The 24383-nt window shown below is 42.1% G+C and overlaps 2 protein-coding genes across 10 annotated transcripts in view; one reads left to right on the top strand and one right to left on the bottom strand.

Moving 5' to 3' along the window:
• Positions 1 to 17145, top strand: part of ANKDD1B (ankyrin repeat and death domain containing 1B) — a 46432-nt gene extending 29287 nt beyond the window's left edge. Inside the window, 7 exon segments of the mRNA XM_082453991.1 lie at positions 1537 to 1626; positions 4177 to 4275; positions 8459 to 8554; positions 12542 to 12559; positions 12563 to 12878; positions 14993 to 15310; positions 16271 to 17145. Coding sequence (XP_082310117.1) covers positions 1537 to 1626; positions 4177 to 4275; positions 8459 to 8554; positions 12542 to 12559; positions 12563 to 12878; positions 14993 to 15310; positions 16271 to 16332 — 999 coding nt within the window. The 3' untranslated portion in view covers positions 16333 to 17145.
• A 101-nt stretch (positions 17146 to 17246) lies between these two features.
• The window catches only part of POC5 (POC5 centriolar protein), a 37958-nt gene continuing 30821 nt past the window's right edge, over positions 17247 to 24383 (bottom strand). For all 9 annotated transcript variants that reach the window (XM_082457262.1, XM_082457265.1, XM_082457266.1 and 6 more), the window contains 2 exons: positions 22147 to 22323; positions 17247 to 19860 (listed from right to left, as the gene is read on the bottom strand). In XM_082457262.1, coding sequence (XP_082313388.1) covers positions 19717 to 19860; positions 22147 to 22323 — 321 coding nt within the window. In that variant the 3' untranslated portion in view covers positions 17247 to 19716. The remainder of the gene's footprint in view (positions 19861 to 22146; positions 22324 to 24383) is intronic.

Genomic DNA, 24383 nt, shown 5'->3' with positions numbered 1-24383 from the left:
TTGCTAACTCACTACATTTCTCTTCCATCCGTCAACCCCTGTTTCCTGGGAAGGAGCCTGGTGTGATGCTGGAGTCAGGAAGATCTGGGTTCAAATCCTGTCTCTGCTCCTTCCTAGCTCCGATGCCTCACGGAAGTGATTTCACCTCTGTGCCTCGTGTATAAAGTGGGGAAGAGAAGCCCTAACTGCTAGGGTGGTTGTGAATGAAAAGCTGTTAGCCTGGTGTTTCAAACAGAGTATAGACTGTAGGGGGAGTGAGTGAGTAGTAGGCACCATTAGGAGAATGTGCTGTATGTGCATAAATGATGCTGATTAATATCATGTACTCCACTTGAGTAGCACTGCACGCCGTCCTCACCACCCACCTGGCAGCATCTGTGTTCCCTCTTCCCACGCATTTTGCCTCTCAGCTCAACTACTGTTGTCCGCACAGTCTCACTGCATCGTCTGCCCCTGCTCTCTCACACCTGTACCCCTGCACCTCTCCTCCCCACTAAATGCCCCTCACCTCGCTCTCTCACACCTTACCTGTGTTCTCCTTGCCTTTTTTCCTCCTTGCATCTGCCTTTTCTACCCCCGGAGATGTGTTTTCTCTCGAGCCTCCTGGGCCAGTGGCAGCTGGGTGGGAGCAAAGACAGCAGGAGCTTGTGTGTGTGACTGTGGAGGTGGGCACTGAGCCTGGCAGGGCTGGTAAGAAGCCCGTGGCAGAGGTGGCTGAGCGCATGGCTGGAAGACAGGCAGTTTAGCCCCAAAGGAGGAGGAAAGGGGAGCAGGCTGCAAGGGCCCAGTGAATACGCGATGGCTGGACTCTACATAGGTGGGAGGGCTGAGCACGGACGGTGCCCCTGGGTGAGTGGGGCATTAGTCCCACAACGTGCTCTAGGGAGAAAGAGCCCAAGATCAAAGCAACTCAGGAAAGGCTGAAGGTGAATGCTATTCCTTCCTTGTGGCTATTCCCACTGCACTTTAGCTCTTTGAAGCCTCTGGCAAGTCCTGCAGTTAAGCTATTTAATATTTTCTTAGCCTTCATATTTGAGCTCAAATGTCAATTCTTCAGGAAAGCCTTTTCTGACTTCCAGAAAGTTTGGCCCTCGGCCCACACCCACATGTGCTCTCTCACCACTGTGCACTTTTCCTTCAAGGCACTTATCACAATTTGTAACTGTACATTTATTTTGTGACTTAAAAAAAAATCAATATCTGCTTTCCCTACTAGATGAAAGATTCCTGAGGATAGGCCATGTTCACCACTGAACCCCTAACATCCTGAAGAGCCTGGCCCATAATAGGTGCTCAGTGTCAAGTTCTAGAATGAATGAAGTGGGAAAGTGGGTTGCTGGTGAGCAGGATTTCTATACAGCCTTGGCATGGAAGTGATTGCTGAAGACTTACTAAGGGCCTGCAACCACGTTGGGCAGTACCAGTATTCAGGAGATTATCAGGAAATGTCTGATGAAATGAGTCACTTTTTGATCTCATTGATGAAGCCAGAATCTTTTGAATTTGAAATGTCATTTCTTTCTGCGGCCTAAGTAGTCCCCTCTTCATTTAGCTGTTATCAATAACCATATAACAGTGGTAAACAGCTTATTAAGTGCACGGCATGATATTGACATCTTAAATCAGGTAAGCCAGGCAAATCAGAACCTAGAGAGTCTATTTTCTTGTTTCAACTCAGTATGTGTTTAGGGGTAGTTTTGATCAAGTTCAAGATGCTCTAAAGATTCCTGGGAAGAATATGCACATTCATTTTTTTATCCTTTTGCTTCTGTAAACCCCACTCCCACTTGCACACACATATTTTGTCTTTTTCAAACGCACAACTGGGATTCAGCCAGTGCGTTATTAAACTGTTCACATTTAACAGGCCCAGTACTTCTGATAGATAAACAGTAGCCCAGAGGTAAATTGCCGGAGGCTATTTAAATCAAAAGCTACTCCCCCAGTGTGAAATGTTGTAATTGGCAGGGAGCCCTTCTCCACAAGAAAGAAAGCTTTGTTTCTATATTATAGACAGTAAATGTATCTTCTTTTTGCCCAAAGGCAAAAGAGACCTCCTGGAATTTTTTAAAAAATCACCATGAATTCAGACCACTGGAGCAGAATCAAATGCCGCATAAAAGGCATCCATCACTGGCAGGAAATGGAAATGCTGAGGTAGAAGAATTAAAAGGATGGGGGTGGGTGCTGTCTGAGCCAGGGCCTGCTCTGGGAAGGCCTACCCTCTTCCAGAGGTCAGGAGTGGGAAGGAAAACTCTCGGGAGAGGGCCCTTGCCAGAGCCCTGAGGACAGCTGAGGCTCTGGACTCCTCCCTCCTTCCTGGCTGCCCCTTCCCAGGTGAGGGAGCAGCCACGTGCGGTGGGCATGCGTGTCCTAACCCACTGTGTCATCCTCGGCTTCCTCATCTGTGAAACCAGAGCACTGACTCAGATCTCTGCAGTCTGCTCCAACTCCAGCCTGTGAGGTCCCTGGTGCCCTGAGCTGAATGGGGACTTAACTCCCCGTCCGTCCCTTCCTTCCCCAGAGACCGTCCTCCTCCCTGGTCTTTTACTATCCCAAAAGTTGGGGGGTAGAAAATCTCCCTTATTATTAAACATACATACGTATTCAACTATGTTAATGCCCCACATCTTTCCTCATGGGCAGAGTCTTTGCTCTACACATGGACAGAACACACAAGTGATTCTGGCTTCACCAGAATTGGCTAGATCCACTCCAGTGAAGGAGGCGTGCTAGGCTGCCACCCAATTATAGAACTAGACTTTATCATTTGTGGTTTTTGTTAGACCAGGAATACACACAATGTATAAAAGTAAGAAAACAGCAATAAGCTAAAAACTTACAATTTGTTTATAATCCCCCCAAAGAAAGAGAACTCTGTTAACATTTTGGTGCATTTCCTGCCTTCTAGACTTCTAGCAGTTTTGCCACAGGGGGATTTTATGGGTATTTGATGTATGACACTCGTGTCTCTGTTCCATGTTGGTGTAGATTTTTGATAGGTCTGTCAGTGTAAGTTCGATGTCGTGGATAGTGAGCCCCCAGAGGGGCACACTGCCACCTAAAAGTGGGTCTTTAGTAAATGCTTGTTGATATTAATTATGTTAACATCCCAAGCATGTTGGCCGTATGCTCTAGTAGCAAGAGTCCTGGGCTAGATGCTACTGCCCAGCTGTGTGACCCTTTGGAAGTTGCTTCCTCTCTCTGGTTTAGGAGTTGGGCTAGATTATAACCAATGTTCCTTTCTGTGCTAAAATTTTAGAATTGTCTTCACATCAGCATTCCTTTCAGTGGGAGGTTAAGATGGGTGATTTTCTTGTGATTTCATATATTTCTCTGAAGCATTCTTATCCTCTTCATGGGAAAGTGGTTATTCAAGAAAGAAATTAGAAGTCTTGCACTCCTTTATACACTATAATGTAGGAAACTTACAAAATAGAGAAAAGCATCGAGAAGCCAATAAAAATAAGCTCTAATCCCTCTGTCTAGACATTATTATTCTTAACATCACCAATGCATTTCCTTCTTTCCCTCTATTTTTTTCTATAAATTGAGCTCAGCTAGATAGTGTTATTTCCTAAGGTTTTTAATGTTGTATCATAAGCATTTTTCATTTTTAAAAATCTCTGAAATTATTTTTTATTGTGGCAAAATAAACATAACATAAAATTTACCATTGTAACCATATAAGTGTACAATTCCGTGGCATTAAGTACACTGACAATGTGCATAACTCTCACACCATCCATCTCCAGAGCTTTATCTTCCCAGACTGGAACTCCACACTCATTGAACAGTAACTCCTCATTTCCTCCTCCCCCTTCTCCTGGAAACCACCATTTCACTTTGTCTCTATGAACTTGACTACTCTAGGTATCCCATATTGAAATCATTTTTAAAAATCATGTGTGACGGTTGCCTACTATTCCAATATGTGGATATACCATAATTTATCTCATGAGTTTCCTTATTAAACATGTAACTTCCTTTCAATTTTTCATTGTTATAAATAACACTGCAATGAATGTCTCCTGTACCTGTTTAAAAATATGTGACCTTATCTATTTTCCCTTATTCCTGTGTAGGACACCTGTGCTTTCTCTTTGTCTTTTTACTATGCAAGTTTTTTCTCTCCTTAACATGCTTGGATTACATTTTTGAACTTTCTCATGTCAGAGGCCGCAAACTCCTTTGCATGTAGCTGCTGATCTTGGAAATGTGGAACTGGCGGAAACCCTGCGGAAGGCGGGCGGTGACCTAAAGGTTGTTGACAAGGTGAGTTCATGGGCTTCACTCTGTTTAGCTGAGCTGGTTGCTGAGTCCTCCCTGTCGGCTGTAAGCCTTGAGAGGTGGTATTACCACATCCTTTGTGAAATGGACACAAATTGGAGAGACCTTGTATCTTGATAGTAACATCCCAATTTTAACTGAGATAAGTTGGTAAGAATTTTTACTCTCAACAGTAAAATATACATTTTAAAAATTCAAATTATTTATTAGTTTTTTGAAAAGATGATAGATTCACATGGTTCAAGAATTTAAAAATTAGTAAAAGTTTTACAGTAAAAATTTCCCATCTACCCCATCCCTATTTGTCTGGCTCTCATACTATCCTTGCCATACATACCCATTATTGTAAGTTTCTTCTGTTCTTGCCAGAATTTCTTTATGCATATAACAGCAAACATAAATATATTATATTCTTATTCCATTCCTCCATCCTTGTTACACAACTGTGGATACCTATGCATATTGCGCTACATTTAGCTTTTTTCCCTTACCACTATAAAGCAAAGATCATTCCATATAAGTACATGGAAAGTTTCTTCTATTTTATACAGCTACATAATAGACTGTGGTGTGGGTATATCATAATTTGTTTAGTTCTCAACTGATGGGCATATAAGTTGTCCTTAAGCTTTTGCTATTATAACTAGAACTGCAATAAATAAATTTATATGTGTCTAAACTTGTTTTTTAAATTTATTTAAAAATTTTTAATTGTTGTAAAATGCACACAATATAAAATGTACCATCTTGACCATTTTTTTTGTTTATTTAATTTATTCATTTCGTACTTTTTTTTTTTTTTTTTTTTTGCTGTGCTGCATGGCTTGCGGGATCTTAGTTCCCCAACCAGGGATTGAACCTGGACCCTTGGCAGTGAAAGCTCGGAGTCCTAACCACTGGAATGCCAGGGAATTCCCATAACCATTTTTAAATGTCCATTTCTGTGGTGTTAAGAATATTCACTTTGTTATACAACCAATCTCCAGAACTCGTTCATCTTGCAAAACTGAAACTCTATGCACAACAACATTCATTTCCTCCTCCCTCAGCCCCATTCCACTTCCTGTCTCTATGAATTTGACTACTCTGGGTACCTCATCTAGGTGGAATGGTACAGTATTTTCCCTTTTGGGACTGTGTCCTCAAGGCTCAACCAAGTTGCAGCATGTGTTAGAATCTTCTTCCTTTTTAAGGCTGAATACTATTCCCTTGTATGTATGTGCCACATTTTGTTTATCTGTTCATCCATGGATGGACATTTGGGTTGCTTGCACCCTTAGGCCATTGTGTAGGTGTGTTTTTAAAGACAGACAGCTTTGTTTCTTTCACGTGACGCAGTTCCGCAGGCTCAGCCATGGCAGGGTTGGGGTTCCAGCTTTACTGAAAGGTGTAGAAGAAGACACTGTGTGGCCCCCCTGGCTAGGTACTCACTCACATCTTAGCTCAATCCTCCCATCTCCTTTGTGAGGCAGACGAAATTATCCCAGTTTATAAGAGAAGAAGAGAATTATCCCCCCAGGCTAGGTACTCACTCACATTTTAGCTCAATTCTCCCATCTCCTTTGTGAGGCAGACGAAATTATCCCGGTTTATAAGAGAAGATTTGATGACATCAGGGCCATTGTAAGAGGCAGAGCTGAGCTTCAAAGCCAAGGCTACTGGCTGCTTGGCTGCCCAGCACTTCCAGAAGTTGCAGTTTTTCCTTGCTGCTCTTCGCCCTCGCTAGTCATCAGCTCAGTGCATCCCTTGTTCCCAGTGCAAGCCTGCGTCCTCCCTCGTCTGTCCTCCCTAGAATCACACGTTGCATGTTTGTGGGATCTGAAGTAGTGATATGTTATTTTACTTGTCTCGGTCAGTTTTCTTTTTCTGATCATGAAAGTAATACAATTTGGAAAACATAGAAAAGCATAGGGGAGGAAAACACAATCACCCATATTTCTATCACTTGGGTGGAATTCCACCATTAGTGGCTCATTAACTTCTGTTAACGTTTAGCGTTAGTATTAACATTTAACATTTGTAGCTAAATGTTAATAGCTTCTCCTGCTTTCTTTTATTCTACTTTGTCAATAACATTAACACCTCCAGGGCCGTCTGGTGAGTAGAGAATCTATAGCATTGGGCAGGGAACTTATGTTGGGCCCCCATTGCAAGTGGACTGGATATTCCAGTGAACACGTCTGTGCTGCAGCTTGATTCTGTTTTCAGAACAAAAGCCACAGTTTCCTGGGCCTCCCAGTCTGATTTCCCAGATTTCCTTTCTCCTCTTCCCTCTTTTCTCATCGCGTCTGGTGCCTAGCTGGCACCCAGGACATATGTAATTAATGAATAAAAGCTATCTTTTCTGCCTGTTCCCACAATTTTTACCAAAGATAAGTGACTGTTTCTAAGACTGAATTAAGGTCTGCTCTGGATAGAAGAAAAGGAGCCAAGTTTTGGTATAAAGCTGACTTTCCCTGTCCTCTCAGCCTGTGGCGTCACAAAGCTCTCCGAGGGCCACCCACCCTCAACAGCACAAGTATTTGGATTTCTACTCCAGCTATACTCCCTGTGAAGATTTTCCTATGAGCTTGAAACCTCTGGCTCCCAGAATGCTGCCTTCCCAAAATAGGCTAATTATGGTGATTCAGATGGCTTTACAAGCCAGAATTTAGATAGCATACAATTAGAGGCTTGCTAAATGCCTGCAAAATGCAGTTCTTCCTAATTTCATTACTGTCTCTTTTGATTAGATGCTGATTACTTTCAGCTCTAATTTTCAGGCTCACCTGGGTCTCAGTTCCTGGAGTAGCAGACAAATCATTTGAATTGGTGGCAGTTGCATTTCACAAATACTCAGCCGTGTGAGAGAATTATCAGGATAAGTTTCTGCATCTCTAAGCATAGAAACATGGGTTTCTGAGGTTGGAACTTCTTCCGAGGTTACTTCTGACCATTCATTTAAATTATCTTCAGGATCCCTGAACAGATTTTTCATGGGTCATCTGGAAAACAAATGAGAATCACCATCTTTTGCTTGGGAAAGAAGTGTAGATGTATAGCTTGTGCACTGCATAAAATCTAGGGGACACTGCTTGCAAAGCTGTGTGCTGTAGCTTTGAACTATATCCATCTTGACCAAGGTATGTCATTTGTAATTTGTATAAGGTACCATATGGGCGCCAGGCCATTCATGCCCCAAATTATGTCTAGAACAGCCTTTATTGCTCATTCCATTTGGTTAAGATTCCAACCCCAACCCCTCATCTTTGGTTAGAAGTGGTATGATATAATAGGAAAAAATTCTGGATAGGAGTCCAGTGAGCTGAATTCTGTATTATGTAGGGTTACCATTATTGATTGTATTCTGAATAAGATCCATCCCTTTTCTGTTTTATTACTCTGCCCTCCTCAACACATGGCTTTCACTTCTTGATCTAAAGTGGCTGTTCAGGCTCCTACCATCATGCAAGCATTCCACTGGGGGAGGAGGAAACTTTGAAGTTTCTTTCAAAGAAACTTCCCAGAAGTTGCATGTGCTGCTTCCATTTACATACCATTGGCCAGAACTTAGTTCACATACCCAAGGGTAAGGGAGACCAGGAAATGTTCGGGGTGGCCAAGTTGCCAGCTAAAATCAGGAGGTCTCTTTTAGAAGAAAAAGGCTATTTGTGGTGGGTGGGGCATGGGACACTGACTAAAGCCTCTGCCACAGGTGGGGTCAGACTTTGGAGGAGAAAAACGTATGATTATGTTATTTGCTGAGGACTTCACAGTGCAGTGAGCCAGGGAGACCCTGCGGGTCTTGGAGAAATGCTTGGGTTCTCATTGATAGAGCAAGTGTAGAACGTTACCTGTTGATGTTGGGTCCCTTAGCCCAAATCCTTCCCCCTGCCCCATTGACACAGCACCTGACACTATCAATATCTAGCATCTCTTAGACGATTACCACACACAGCCCTAGACTGTGCCACACACAGTCCTAAGGACCCTATACGAGTTATCACACTTGCCCCTCACCACTACACAGAGGGGTAGTTATGGAGACCTAGGGAAGCTGAGGACTGGCCCAAATTTGCCCTGCAAGGAAGCAGTAGGATCAAGATTTGAATCCAGGCCCCCTTGTTCCAAAGCTAGAGCTCCTAACCAGTAGGCCGCATTGCCTGACTCTTTGATTTTTGGCTTTTAGCAAGGGAAGGCTGCCCTGGCTGTGGCCGCCAGGAGCAACTGCAGCCTCCTCGTGGACACGCTCATTAAAGCCAAGAGGTGCTACGCCTGGAGAGAGGTAAGGAGGGCCGAATTCAGCTCAGTGAGGGCCTCTTCTGCAGCCCCCTCTTCTTACAGGGCAGGGTGGGGTCTGTGTAATTCTTTTTTCTGCTCTAGTGGGCAGGGCCCTGGTTAGTGTGTTATAGCTGTCCCTTCTGTCCTGTGCTGTCCAATTTGCGGCGTGGACAGCTGCCTCTCTTCCCCTCCATCCTTTGTCAGCACCAGTGGTTGCAACTGAAGTGTGCAGAGCTCAGTTGGGCCAAGCAGGCCAGTCCACGTTGGCTCTAAGGAGCCTGGCATGCATGCCCCGGGTGGTTGGCTGCTGGCTGTGCCTGCTGTCACGGAGTCTCTGGCTATGGTCCCTTCTGGAAGCTCCCAGACTCGCATTCTACTGAGTGGTAAGGAAGTTCATATTTAGGGTTTTGCAGTTTTCCACGTACCGCTGTGCCAGCTACCCAGCACTCAAGTATTCTGCGATGGTCACGAAAACCTTATTCATCTTGAGAATACAAAAACTTGTCTCCAAGAAATTCCTTCTGTCTTCTTTCATCAGTACTCCCTCTGATAGCTGCCACTCACGCAGCTTCTCAGTAGAATGCCCTTCCCTCCAAGATTCAAGTCTATGCCCTCGGGCAGGAATTTCATCACCAGACACCACCCTCTGCCGCCATCCTAGACTGAATGTCCACTCTGGTCCAATAGGCTGGAGCCAGAATTTAGGTCCTAGTCCCTCACATGTCTACCCCCGAGGAACCTTAAGCCCGGACTGTTTTCTAATTTGCCAATCCTGAGAAATGTCCCTTAAATCCTTAAGGGGCATTGATTTGCCTCCTTGATCACAGTACTGTTTAATTGGCTCAGTAGTCCTGGTATACGGGCATCAGTTTAAAGGCCACACTATCCTCCCCCGACTTTTCTTATTTGCCTGTAGGGCAAAACAAAACAAAATAACATTTGACAATTAGAATTCTGTTTAATCGCTCTCCTTCCTCCTCTTATTTCTAGTCTCTCTTCTTTTTCCTCTTCCTCTTTGTCCTAGCCTCATTCTCGTTTTCTTAGATCATCACTGTATTTTATTGAGGATGACTTTCCCAAGTTCCGTCTTTGTTTTCACGTTTTCTTTAAAAATAGGAATATTCATTGGTTCTATTTTTAATTCCTCTTAGCATTTTTAGATTCTTTTTCCTAGATGAGAATAAATTATTTTTCCACCAGATGAATAAGCCCTCTTTCCTAACAAATCTTAAGATGTGAGAGTTGGATGAACTTTGAAAATCATAAATAATGCATACATATAGCTGAAGCAGACCCCCAGAAATGCTAAGATTTGTTAACCCTGGTGACAACTGGGACCCTGAGGTCTGGAGTGGGAAGAAGACTTGTTTTTTTAATATATAGCCTTAAAAATTTTTTTTAACCAAATATATTTATTGTTATTTATTATTTAAAATTCCCTTTGTTATTAAACACGTTTATATCCTGGCCTAATATAAAATGGTTCCTAATGAAAAGATTAAAAAGATGATTGGAATTTCCCCTCTCATATCCATTTACCCATCTACCTGACCACCTAATCATCCATCATTAAATTCAATGGTTCAGGGCTTCCTTGGTAGCGCAGCGGTAAAGAATCTGCCTGCCAATGCAGGGGACAAGGGTTTGAGCCCTGGTCCGGGAAGATCCCACATGCCTCAGAGCAACTAAGCCCGTGAGCCACAATTACTGAGCCTGCGCTCTAGAGCCCGCAAGCCACAACTACTGAGCCCATGTGCCACAACTACTGAAGCACGCGTGCCTAGAGCCCGTGCTCCGCAACAAGAGAAGCCACCGCAATGAGAAGCCCGTGCACCACAACGAAGAGTAGCCCCTGCTCACTGCAACTAGAGAAAGCCCGTGCGCAGCAACAAGAGACCCAAGGCAGCCAAAATAAATAAATAAATAAATAATAAAATAAATAAATTTATATTAAAAAAATAAATTCAATGGTTCAGAGGTAAATGGGAGCTTCCTAAAATCGTGGCTTATGCTATTTTAATTTCCTCCAGTTCTGGCTTATGTTATTCCTGCAAATAGTTCAGTGCTTTGCAGACAAGTTATTAATGCTTCCACTGACTGTTGAAAAAGACCTGGGCTTTCCAAATCCCTGGCCCTTTCTGTGGAAGCCTGAAGAACTGCCCAGGCCAATCCTGGAACGCACAAAGCAGGCATGTTTCTCAAAGAAATAAAAATGCTGTAATGCGGAGTTGAAAGCAGAGGCATTTTGTATTCTTCCCTTTAACTGGTGGTGTTTGGGGTTTTAATCTCCTTGGATTTAACATTTTCAGGAGATGGAACGAGGAGAAAAGGAAAAAGGGCAGTGCCCACAGCTCCTAAGTTTCTGGATCTCCCACCCTCGGCTTTACCTCTTTGAGGATTTCCTGGGGGCCAGGCACTGTGGGAGTAGAGCAAGGCTGGGGTGAAGAAGACCCTGAAAAAATTATGGGAAATGAACTCCTCCCACTCCTATTCCAACTTCTGTTCACAAAGTCCAGATATCGGAGAACGGTCTTGCTGTTCTCCTTGGCCAAGTTTCCCAGGAGTCTGTAGACCTTCCGGAGGAGGTCACTGATGCTGTGAGGGTGCAGGCCGGTCCCTGCTGGTGGCTGGGGCACCAGCCTCGCCACGTTCTTCTCACAGGGTTCCAAAACCAGGTCCCCGTATCCCTTTAGTCCACTTCCTGCCCCAGCATTGACTCCTGTATGGCTGTTCAGAGTACCTTTCACTGACTCACTTTTATTTAAATGAAAGATAAAGAAAAAATTCACTATCTGTAAAAGAGGAAAGGAGAATAGATAAGAAGTCCCAAACCTCTTGGTGGGCTCTGTGTCCTGTGTGTCCCTTATTCCCACTGTCCAGAGGGTGGCTTGTCTGGAGCCCTGCTGGCATGTGTATGACAAGGGCAGCCATAGGAAACCATGACCCCTGCTTTCACTTTGAGATTTTCTCAGTTGTTTTGGTTGGATTCTATAGGACTCTGGTGGATTCTTTTTTGTTTTTTGTGAGTTTTTTGGGTGGATTCTTAAAAAGGGACAAAAGGAATCTTTGACAAATCAGAAAACAAGAATCAATCCAGGCACGGTGCTACTGGGCTGAGCCTGGCTGCAGGGCTGTAATACAAAATGATATGGAGCCTGTGTTCTCCACTGCTCGGCCCCCAGAGTTAGGATGCTCATTTGCTCTCCTCCCAGTCACCAGAGAGCAGGATGCATGGAGGGATCAGCTATGGGGTCTTATCAAGAATACATCCAATCTGGGCCCCACTGAAACTTTGATGTGAGAAAATCAAACACCCCAAAGAAGAAAAAGGGATATGGTTGAAAGTAACGCCTTTAAAGATGCATTTGTTGTTGTGACATTTCTGTAGTCAACATACCCCCTCTGTTTTCTTTTGGGGTGGTAAGCAGGCTGGGATAGAGGCAGGTGATACAGCATGGCAAAATCCCTCACATTTCCTGTGTCAGACAGACTCCAGCTTTCTTTTTTTTTTTAATTAATTAATTAATTAATTGGCTGCATTGGATCTTCATTGCTGTGCAGGGGCTTTCTCTAGTTGCGGGCGAGCGGGGGCTACTCTTTGTTGCGGTTGCGGACTTCTCATTGTGGTGGCTTCTTGTCGTGGAGCACAAGCTCTAGGCACGTGGGCTCAGTAGTTGTAGTGCACGGGCTTAGTTGCTCCGTGGCATGTGGGATCTTCCCAGACCAGGGCTCGAACCCGTGTCCCCTGCATTGGCAGGCAGATTCTTAACCACTGCACCACCAGGGAAGTCCAGACTCCAGCTTTCTATTTCAGACATTTGTCTCTATCTTGGATGACAAAAAAATGATCCAGTTATAGTTAATATTGAAAACATAGTCTCAGTTACCATTCTGTGGGTTACATCTGAAAAAATATATACGTATATACTCTGAAATAAGGCAATCAGCAGAAAATGTCTGAAATCATCTGATACAATTACCTTCAATCTAGGAGCATGGTGAGAACATCTAGGACCCATCAACCAGCTTTACTCTGACGTTCAAGCAAGATCACAGTCAGGAGACCAGGCACATTTGCAGTCTCCGCTGCCACCTGGCTTACCGTCAGCAGAAGGCCAACGAGTGGCAGAGGCTGGCCCATTTGTGGAACTTTACAGACGCCCCGATCAGAGCCATCGAGGAGCAGTGGTCAGGTCAGCATGGCCCAGGAGATGTGGGCAGGAGGCATTCGGTATTAGGAAGAGCCATCCTTACTGGTGCCCATCTTCCAAGTGGGTGTCCAGTGCTCTTGATAAGCAACAGACTGCAGGGGCCCAGGAGTGGGGACAGTTAGCTTAGGACCACAGAGGTGATTGGGAACCTTGCAGACTGCTAGTACTCATGGGAATCTGCAGTAGACTGAAGTTTGCAAAGGATGATTACTTTTATTGAGCCATATTGAAAAGGTGGCATTTAGCCTAGAAGGAAATTAAAGTTCCCAACTGAACTGGGCACGAAGGAAGCAAGGATTTAACAGTTGGCTTGTCACTGGGAAGCCACCTGATTTCTGGAGTTCCTTGAGATCATCCTGGGGTGAACTGACTCATTCCCTAACAAGAGGCTTACTGTTCAGGGCTTCCACACCAGGAAGGAATCCCTTAAACCAGGCCTGGGGCAAGGGGTTCTTGTAGGTCATGGCCTTGGTGAGACCAGGTGTGCCATGAGAGACGTGTGGGGTAGAGACCCATGGCTCTCTGGGTTAGAGGATTCCAAGCCATGGAATCATTTCAGCCCGACTCCAGCTGCCGGAATTAGTGAGGTCGGAGTCCTTAGCTCTGCTTTTTTATGATTTGACCCAAACCTAGGAAATACAGAAGGCTCGTCTGCATTATCAACTAATTAGCTTTAAAAACAAAGAAGCGAAGACTTTTCTTGGCAAAACTTTTTATTCAGAGCACTGTCCTTACATGGCTGTCATGAGATGTGAACGAGTCCCATGCTCAGGGGGTGATCGCATTATTGATTGCCTGGGATCGGGGATAGCAGAACCACAGCCCATGGGCACATGCTACTTATACCACACACAAGTAAATTATGACACTTTTATTGCTAATTCTAAGGATACATTTTCACGTGAAAAAAATGGAAGATAATGCACTGAAAATGTTGAATATTGACTACAGTTTCTAAAAAGATTTCTTTTGTATTGTTAAGATTTCTCCTTGTTGCTAATTAGGCACACAGTGTTCTGTGAAGTCTTTAGGAAAATGGAGTTGCCTTCTGGAAATTTCTCTTGACCTAAAAAATTGATTTGGAAACGTAGTGTGCTTTCAGAGTACTTGCCATCAGGATAAGGGGAGTTTTGATGTGTTTCATTCACATATTATGGAGGCCTAGAGTGTGTTTAGCTGTGCCAGGGGAAGATACATCAGCTCTGTAAGCCATGGTGCATGTTTGATGGAATTGATAATCTAGTTGGCATGATAATAGTAACATTCACAATCCAATTACATTGTAACCCTGGGTTATGCTACTGGCACAATGGAGTTGGTGGGCTTTTGAGCAAAAGAATGACACATTGATAATGGTAATTAAGAAAAATTAGTCTGGTAGTGGCAAGATTTAAGAAAGGAACTGGATTCACCTAGGAGTACTTTTTTTTTTTTTTTTTTTTAATTCGGCTGCTCCGGGTCTTTGTTGCTGTGTGCGGGATCTCAGTGGCCGAGTGCAGGCTATTTAGTTGTGGCATGTGGGCTCTTTAGTTGCAGCTTGTGGGATCTAGTTCCCTGACCAGGGATCGAACCTAGGCCCCCTGCACTGGGAGCGCAGAGTCTTAACCACTGGACCACGAGGGAAGTCCCTAGGAGTACATTCTTCATGCATATAGTTTGTTCTCCCTGAAACGCCTGCCCCTCTAACAGTCTGTGCAGCGGATTTCCTCCCCATAGCTCAGGCCCTCCTCATCTCGGCATCTGGCAGAGCTAGGAACCTGGCACGGGTTTGTAACTGTGACCTCCAGCCGCGAGTGACCACGGTTCCCATCTCCGTATCCCAGCACTTCCCCCAACACCTCTCAGGGGTTAGGCGTCTAGTGAGATCTGCCCCGTGAAGAGCCCTGGCCTGGCCAGGGGTTGCAGACTTCCACCAGAGGAGTTTCCTGGAAGCTGGACCAGCAGGTGGGTGCATGCTGGCTGCTTAGGGTGTGGTTCACGGGCGGCAGCAGCAGCAGGACCTGGGAGCTTACTCACCTGCAGATCCTCAACCCAGACTGGCTGAACCAGCATCTTCACTCTAACAAGACCCTCAGGTGGATTGCGCATGTTAAGTTTGAGAAGTGCTAGCCTCTAGCAGTGCCACCTGAACGTTGAAGAAAAGCTCCACATCTCTTTAAGATTGTCCCTCCCCTCTCTCATCTTCAGCTTTCGTCTGTGTTAAGCACAGCAGGTGCGTGGCAAGTGCTGAGAGACTCCAAACTCTGGTCCCCCTAGAAGTACCAGTGAGGTGACTGGAAGGGCTTTCATCCACTGGGCTTCTTATCTCACAGCTGCCAGGGGAGGAATGAACACGCAACCACAGTCATATGGAACTTGCGTTAGAACTGAGTTCACAGTAAGGAGGAGTCAGCGTCTGCCCTTTGTGCTTGCCACGGGGGAGGAGAGCTTCCATGAACACGGCCACGGGGCTCTGCTCATCTGGCTGCACGGGGCCCTGGTGACACAGGCCACGCCGGTCAAGCACCTGTACGAAGAGCTGGTGTGCGCGGGCTTCTCAGAACTAGCTGGTGAGTTACCGTTTTCAACAGATGGGAACTTCCGCTCTCTTAAAATGGTAGGGGATGGTCGGCAAAAGTGCTCCGCTGAGCCACAGCAGTTCCAGCTTGGTGTCAGAATATGCAGCTTCTCCTATGGTGACTTAATCAGCCCTGGTCCCGTTGTTAGCCTGGTGGTTCTCAGTGTCATTCCCCTGCTGGGCATTTGAAAAGTGTAGGAGCACTTTTGTGTGTGTGCGTGTGTGGGAGGAGTGCGGGTGGGAGGATGGGAGCAGGAGTGCTAAACCATCTTGTAGGACAGTGCTCTACAACTGAGAATTGTCTTGCTCAACATGCCTGTTCCTCTTGGGAACTCTGCAAGTTAGTATGTTTGAAAAAGTTATTTCTGTGCTGAGAGAAAAGAGCAGACAGGCAATTACTTTGCCAGCTGGGATTACTGCTAAAAATCACTCTGCCAAAGACCATACTGCCAGGGAAGATGCTTTGGAAACTTATCACCATTATTTTCACTGGTGTAGTTTTACCTGAAACTGAGAACATAAGTGCACATCAGATCAGGGATCCGATATTCAGTTTCAAGCAGTGGTGGGTACGAGGAATAGTGCATGGATTATGCCTGCCTTCCATGACATTATCCTCCTAGCTCTGGGTTTGTTCCCTCAACTTTGAACTTACTCACTTCTATCAAAGAGTGTCCACAAGAACTCTCAGGGAAGACTGAGAGGCAGCCCACTGCAGTGGGTGAGAGCATGTACTCCGGAGCGAGACTGTGTGAGCTTATAGCTGAACTCCAACAAATAATGGGCTGTGATTTTGAGCAAGTTCTGTACAGAACTCGCTCTGCCGGCATTCTCAGTTATTAACTAGGAAAGTGTCTGTGTTAAAGGGCTGTTGTGGGATTAATGGTGCCTGACATGTAGCCAAGTACTTAATAAATGTTAGCTATTAATCATGTTATCTCATTTTTTCCAGAAAAGATTCGTCAGTTTAAAAGTGAAACTGACTCAAGGCCCAAGAAATGTGCAGTTTCATAAATGCCTAAAGAAATGGTATTTAAATGATTTTCCATTCAGTATTCAGTCCTCTTAAATTCAGTTCTTCAAATGGCATAAAGTTCTTCCAACAGTAGTATTGATTTTCCCTTCAACTGTGAAGATGGCAGTGACAGGATTCTCTAACAGATGAAAAAATGGTATTACACTTTCCAACCACTGAAAAGTCAATTTTTTTGGTTTTGCTTAAGGCAAGTTGTATATGATGTTCCCATTTCTGTCATTTGATGCAACATAATATGTGATAACATATCTAGTGATAGAATAACCTAGGATTTTGTATATCATGTTTTAAAAAATTATGATGGTGGGAACATTATGGTAAATGAAAAAACCCAGGGTTTTAGAATAGACAGACATGGTTTTGAATCATGGTTTTGCCATTTATTAGCTGTGACCCTTTGGGCATGCTAACATTCAAGTTCTCAGATCTTTAGTTTCCTTCTCTATAGGATTGGGGAGAGGTCTATCTCCTCTATAATACTGAGGTGATGATGAAGGGAGAATGCCTGTGAAATGCCTAAGCTCATATCCATAGTATTGAAACGATTAACGGTTATTTCTATTTCATAAGAGAAACTTGCTTTCGAAATTTAGTTACTGTTGGCTTTAAATAACACCTATGTGTAATATATCACTTAAGACCAGAGGTGTATGCACCAATGTTTTTTAATCTCTTGGTGATGTAATTACAGGTGATTTTCATTATCTTTGTACTTTTGGTACTTTCCAATATTTTTTAAACTATTAACCACACATTATTTTTGTAATCTGAGAAAGTTCTGAAATATGAAATCAAGTATCAATTTCTATCAGCTTATGTGCACCTGTTCATTATAATTTAAGGCTCTCCATTATCAAATTCTGACTCTAAGTCTATAAGACCAGAAATAAAATCACGAGCAATGTCAGTCCATTTATTATATCATGAATTTATAGTTCTACATCTTCATCTCATGCTGATTGTGAATGGTAAGCTTAATTTTAAAACAGGTAATATGTTCACATGATTATAAAAAGTTTTTAGAAAGGTATTTAGTGAAAAGCATTGTCCCCACCTGTTCTTCAGTATGGCCAGTTTCCACTGACTTTGCTTCAAAATCTGGGTAACCTCTTTATGCAATAATAAGCAAATATGACTACATACTCTTACTGCTTGTTTTAATTGTTGAATTTAAGTTGAATTAGGCTAACACTAATTACTTCGTGCTGTAGACAATATACAATTTCCAGAGTTTAGATAAAGCTTTAAAAGATGCTTACAATATTTTTTTTTTTAAAAAAACCTATTGATCTGTGATTTAAATTTATTTTATTTATTTTTGGCTGCATTGGGTCTTCGTTGCTGCGCACGGGCTTTCTCTAGTTGTGGCGAGCGGGGGCTATTCTCTTCGTTGTGGTGTGCGGGCTTCTCATTGTGGTGGCTTCTAGAGCCCAGGCTCAGTAGTTGTGGTGCACGGGCTTAGTTGCTCTGCGGCATGTGGGATCTTCCCGCACCAGAGCTCGAACCCGTGTCCCCTGCATTGGCAGGTGGACTCTTAACCACTGTGCCACCAGGGAAGCCGCTTAACTGAACACCATTCCTAGTTGTCATATAAGTTCCTTAAAAAGCAGAGCCCAAGACCAAAGTTTATGAGCAACTGCTTTTTTCAGGAGTGTAGATCCAAGGAAGCAGGAGTGAAGGAAAAAGGAAGTGAGATGGGGAAGGAGGGAGAGCCAAGACCAGCATGATTTACCAAATTGGCCAACACTTGGTATCAGGAACAACTGATTATTTGACCTCAAGAATGGACTAGTGCATCTCAGGACAATTCATATGGGGAGAAAGTAAGAATTGATCTGTTTACCCCAATGGGATGTTAATTCCAGGCTGCATATGAGTGGAGCCTGCCGGTATCTCGACTCTCTGAGTGGACAGGGACGCTCTGGGGAGGAGCATGCCCATGGTACTGGCAGCAGGAGATGAGGTGCTGCTGACTTGTGCTTATTGAAACCCAAGAGGCGCTGTCTGCCACCAGTGGTAGCTGGCCACAACCCAAAAGAAGCGCTGCATAAGAAGGATCTAATGCTCTTTAAGGCACAGCCAGATACTTGTATAGTTCAAAAAAGCCTTGGTGTGTCCTTAAGAAAATGGGATATTTGCCAGTCTCACATTGATTCTCTCATGTCCTATTACAACATGAGGCAATAGAAAAACTATTTCCAATAGTAAAGTTAGAGCACAGGGCTAGGTCATGTTCAGACTGAAAGAGGCTGAAACCATCCACTTCTGTTAAAGATATAGAAACTGAGGCTGTTCACAAGTTCCTCAGAATCCACTTTTCTTTTTTTTTCAGTTTTTAAATTTTTTAATTTGTTTCAAAGTTAAACCCAAGACATATTGACTTCACTGGGAAATCCAGTGAAGGTTTGCTGAATTGTCCAGGCCTGTACCATCACAGGACAATGTTTGGATGTTCAGAGCAAAAAAAAATTTCAATGCTATAGAGTTTCAAAAAGGTAAGAAAGAACATTTGAAATAGGATCATTCTAACAGGAAATTTCTTTTTTTTTTTTTAAAAAAAGATTTTTTTTTGATGTGGACCGTTTTTAAAGTCTTTATTGAATTTGTTACAATATTGCTTCTGTTTTCTGTTTTGGTTTTTTGGCCATGAGGCATGTGGGATCTTAGCTCCCCGACCAGGGGTCGAACCCACACCCCCTGCATTGGAAGAAGTCTTAACCACTGGCCTGGGAAGTCCCAATAGGAAATTTCTTTTTGGTGTTTCTGTAACTCTGTTATTGTGCTAGTAAAATATTTCTTCCCTTTAACATTAAAAATTATTCATAGGTATTGCTATTCCCCCCCTATTTTTAATTGTTAGAGCCCCAGAAAAATGAGGACTAATATATTAAAGTCACAAAAAAACTTTGTGATATTACTCTGGGCTTTTATTTTTTTAATTTTCAAATAAAAATACCTTACTTTCTATTAGTTTAAATAATTTTTTTAGTAAAGTTCTCTCTCAAAGTTTACTTGGTAACATTGGAAATGATTTAGCCTTTTGGAAATAACACTGCAAAAACAGGATTTATATACTTTGATGATATGATTGGTCACAGGTTGAACCTATTAAAAAAATTAAGGCTAGTTTCTTTTTTAATTTAAAAAAGTTTTACTTAATTGCTTATATAAAAAACCACATTAAAATAATCCTACATACAGTTACAAAGGATGGTACAGCTTGAAAAAGTCTCTTGTAATTTCGAGGAAATGAACATGATGTATCCATGATGTTCTAAGAATATGAAATTTTAAAAACTAAAGACTTCTAATTCTTAGTAAAGCCAGAAGAATTAAACGACCTCAATAGGAACATATTCATTTTAGTCAACCACTTTTATGGACTGAAGGCTTGTGAGAGACTGGGTGTGAGTTGATCTGGTTCCGAGAGATCTGGAAGCTGAGGTACTACTTTCAGGGTGAATGGTCCGGGGATATTTTGCTGCAGTAGCTTGCGGAATGGTTTGCTGAAAAGGCAAAAATATGCTTCAACAATTCAATAAAATTATACATACTAAATATCATTTCATTATCTATAACTTAACCCAACAAACATTAGTACATGTAGATTCCTATCAGGGTCTTCCCCTTAGAAAAGTCATCTTTAAAATACTTGAAGTAAAATTATATATATTATATCAAAACATTCACTGTGTATTTCAAAAGCTCTACGATACAGCTTTTACTTAAAATAAATGAATGGAATCTCTTGAAACAAAGATCCTCATGTCAGATTCTGCTTTAATAAGGTTTTCTCTTTAAAGAAAAGGAGAAATAACCTCTTTTCTTAAAGTATTTTATATAAATGTTTCTTTGTACATAAATAACTGGATAACCATTACAAATGGGAGAGATTCTTGCAACTAGGATGCAATTTTAGTTGCTAACCACCTAATCTGACCCTGACAAAAGAGCTATTTCTCCTTAGGGATGACGGGCAAGAGAACCTGTAGAAACAGATTCGTGGTACCACTGGCATCATGATCTACAAAACATGGCACAGGATGAAGCAGCACTAGGAGCCAGCAATTATCCAGCAGATGGAGCTCAAGTGTCAGAAATCTGATGGATGGTTTATTAGTAATAACTGATTCTAGTAGTTCTAGTTCTTAGGATCCTGGGATAAAATGAAAAATAAAAATAGTACAGAGGACTGCCACTGTGCCTGTTACACAATCCAAAGTACGTAATAATGGAAGCAGTTTATGGCTATTGAATTCGTGCCCAATTACTGAAGAGTAATTGAACATACTAAATAAACAAAGGGCAGTTTGAGAGATAAATATCAGAAACAGGGGTTGTAAGTCTTTAGTTCCTTGGTTTTTCTTCTGTAAAATATCATTCCAATCAGTACAAAAAAACAGGTTGTCTGAATTAAAAATAAATACATGTGTGCTCTCTTTATATCTCCCTTACCTTATGAATGGACAGTCTCTCTCCCCCTATCCCTTTATAAACATCATATGTGCTGATAAAAATAGAAATGAGTTAATTTCTTCTCATCTTTGATACCTAATCTCACATTTTCAAAAATACGTAGAGAAGTCATCTAAGGACTTTCAGAGGCTGTCCAACCTACGAAGGCTAAGATGATCCTCTACCCTCGATGTGTTCCGTTTGGACTTGGTACCTCCATCTCAGTCTGCCACTTCACTGTGGTCACACTTTACCTGAAGCTAAATTTAAACAATCAATCCAGCTTCTTTTGACTTAATCATCTAGTAACAATCTAGTGTTCAGAAAAGAAAAGAATTTAAAATCATTCCTTTTATCTTTTTGACATATTAAGCAGACAGGAATGTTGCTTAACATTGAGAATTCATATAGAGGGCATTCTTTTTTAAAATCAATCCTTGTTTCTCTTTAGGGATGTGTTCTTGTAACTTTTAGAAATTAAACTTTTTGAGACAATTGTTGATTCATATGCGATTGTAAGAAATAACACAGAGATATCCCGTGTATCCTTCTCTAGTAACTTTTATTAAGTTAAATTTGCTTATAGCTTTACAATTTACAAAGTGCCTTTACACATCTCATTTAATTTTCATGTTATCTTATTTAATCCTGAATCCTGACAATAACTCTAGGAGCTAAGTACTCTTATTGCTCCCGTTTTACACATGAAAAAATGGAGGCTCAAATATTTTACTTGATTTGTATACAATCACAAAGGCAGTTAAGTAGCGAAACTGAGGCACTAACTCAGATTTTCTTGTTTTTTTTTGCTTAAATTCCATGTACTTTCCTTTATACCACATGAATTTATTGCAACCTGATTTTTTTCCAAATTAGAAATACGTTGACAATTATATTTGAAAACGAAGACTTCAAAAAATTAAAAAAAGGAGGAAAAATTAAAAACCATAAAAGTAGGTGTTTCTTAGAGTAAAAAATCTGCTACATGGACAGCACTTAATGAGTAAACAGTTTTTGTCTTTTTTTTTTAATTAATGAGAAATCATTTATATACTTTACCGTTTTGGCCATCAATACACTGGATTAATTGTATTTGATAATTTTTATACTACTGAGAAGAAACAATGTTTCTGAAATTAATTTCCTGAAATAGGAAAGGTAGATTTAAAGCAGGTGTGATAATTATAAGTATATAAAGACTGTAATAGTAAAGGCAGAACAAGTACCAGTTGTCATGGATTTTGATCTTCTCCTCAACATGTCATTTAAGTGTTTATTAGTCTATCAACTCTCAGGAAAAAGATTTTTTGACAAGAAGTTATCAAATGCAGACTCACCACTGTGACCGGATGATGTTTTTCCACAACGACGGAGCTCATGGGAGGAGAAACTCCCATTATAGCTAAACTGCTACTGATTCTATTTTTTGAAGCAAAATCACGTCTCCCTGTGATCCGGGCTGTGATTGTTCTTCCAGCTTTCTGTTGTGCTGATGTCACAACCCTGGGCCCATACTAAAAAACAAAGAAATATTCAGTTGGTAGAAAACCCATGGCAAAATTTATGGTACTTTTGCTTCTATAACTTATAAAGAAAATACACTGGCACTTAAAATAATTGTATATGCAACCAACTGTAACATGGGGAAAAATTTTTAAACAATAAGGCAAAAAGCAAAACATAAAACCAAGCACCCCAAACACCCCTTTAACCTTGGTATACCAACTATTTTATAGGATTTTAGGAACTTCTAAAACTTTATTCTGAAATAATTATAGATTCATAGGAAGTTGCAAAGAGAGCATAGAGAAGTCCTGTGTATTCTTCACCCAGTTTCCTGCAATGATTACATCTTATATAATTACAGTATAATTACAATATCAAAACCAGGAGGCGATGTTGGAATGATGCCTGGGTATAGATCTATGTCACTTTATCACATGTGTAGATTCCTGTAACTATCACTGTAACTATCACTGCAATCAAGATACAGAACTATTCCATCACCACAGAGCTCTCCCTCGTGCTGTCCTTTCTTTAGAGTCATACCCATCTCCCTTCCCAAACAATCCCTAATTCTTGAACCGCTAATCTGTTTTATGAATTTCTGACCCTTATGGATAAATCATCATTACTCATATGCTTTTGTGTCTTCCCCTTTTTCTTATGGCATTGTTAATATACTTTTTTTCATGAATAGAGACCAGCTATCATTTCTTTTTGAATTTTTGAATTTTATTTATTTTTATACAGCAGGTTCTTCTTAGTTATCAATTTTATACATGAGACCAGCTATCTTTTTTTTTTTTAATTTAATTTATTTATTTTATGGCTGTGTTGGGTCTTCGTTGCTGCACGCAGGCTTTCTCTAGTTGCGGCGAGTCGGGGCTGCTCTTCATTGCGGTGCGTGGGCTTCTCACTGCGGTGGCTTCTCTTGTTGCGGAGCATGGGCTCTAGGCGCACGGGCTTCAGTAGTTGTGGCACACGGGCTCAGTAGTTGTGGCTCGCGGGCTCTAGAGCACAGGCTCAGTAGCTGTGGCGCACGGGCTTAGTTGCTCTGCGGCATGTGGGATCTTCCTGGGCCAGGGCTCGAACCCGTGTCCCCTGCTTTGGCAGGCGGATTCTTAACCACTGCGCCATCAGAGAAGCCCCCCAGCTATCATTTTTAATGAGAGTTTTTATATCAACAAACTGCAGTTTAACTGTCCCAGTTCTTTTCCTATTATATATAGCAAATTTTTGTAATTAAAAAAAAAAAAAGGATTTTTCATTTTTTTTTGGTCGTACCACGCAGCTTGTGGGATCTTAGTTCCCCGACCAGGGGTGGAACCCAGGCCCTCAGCAGTGAAAGCACAGAGTTCTAACCACTGGAGCACCAAGGAATTCCTGGATTTTCCTTTTCCTTTGAGAGTTATTTGTAGAATGTATTGCAAAAAGCGAGATGATCGGGCTTCCCGGGTGGCGCAGTGGTTGGGAGTCTGCCTGCCAATGCAGGGGACACGGGTTCGAGCCCTGGTCTGGGAAGATCCCACATGCCGTGGAGCAACTAGGCCCGTGAGCCACAACTGCTGAGCCTGCGCATCTGGAGCCTGTTCTCCGCAACAGGAGAGGCCGCGATAGTGAGAGGCCCGCGCACACGATGAAGAGTGGCCCCCGCTTGCCGCAACTAGAGAATGCCCTCGCACAGAAATGAAGACCCAACACAGCCATAAATAAGTAAATAAATAAATAAATAAATAAATAAATAAATAAATAAATAAATAAATAAAATAAAAAAAAAAAAGCGAGATGATCATATCAAAAGGTAATGTCAGGTTTTACAGTTTCTGTTGCTGACCGCTGGACAGTACACCAGAAAGATTACATTCACGTCAGGAGTAATACATACAGGTACTCATTTGTTTTTTTTCATGATCAACTAATTACATTAGCTGGGCAAAAATCAAAAGGAGTAAGAAAAAAAAGGTAAATGACCTATTTAAAAAACCCCAATATTTGTATCTTAATATCTGACATGGAAACAATGCAGATTATTGGTTGAGAGTACAGGGCTCTGAAGCCAGATTGTCAAAGT

The sequence above is a fragment of the Balaenoptera physalus genome (assembly GCF_965194825.1).
Source record: "Balaenoptera physalus genome assembly, chromosome: 3".
Taxonomy (NCBI): Eukaryota; Metazoa; Chordata; class Mammalia; order Artiodactyla; family Balaenopteridae; genus Balaenoptera; species Balaenoptera physalus.
The sequence above is the reverse complement of the archived record's forward strand: the minus strand, read 5'-3'. Positions and strand labels throughout refer to the sequence as shown.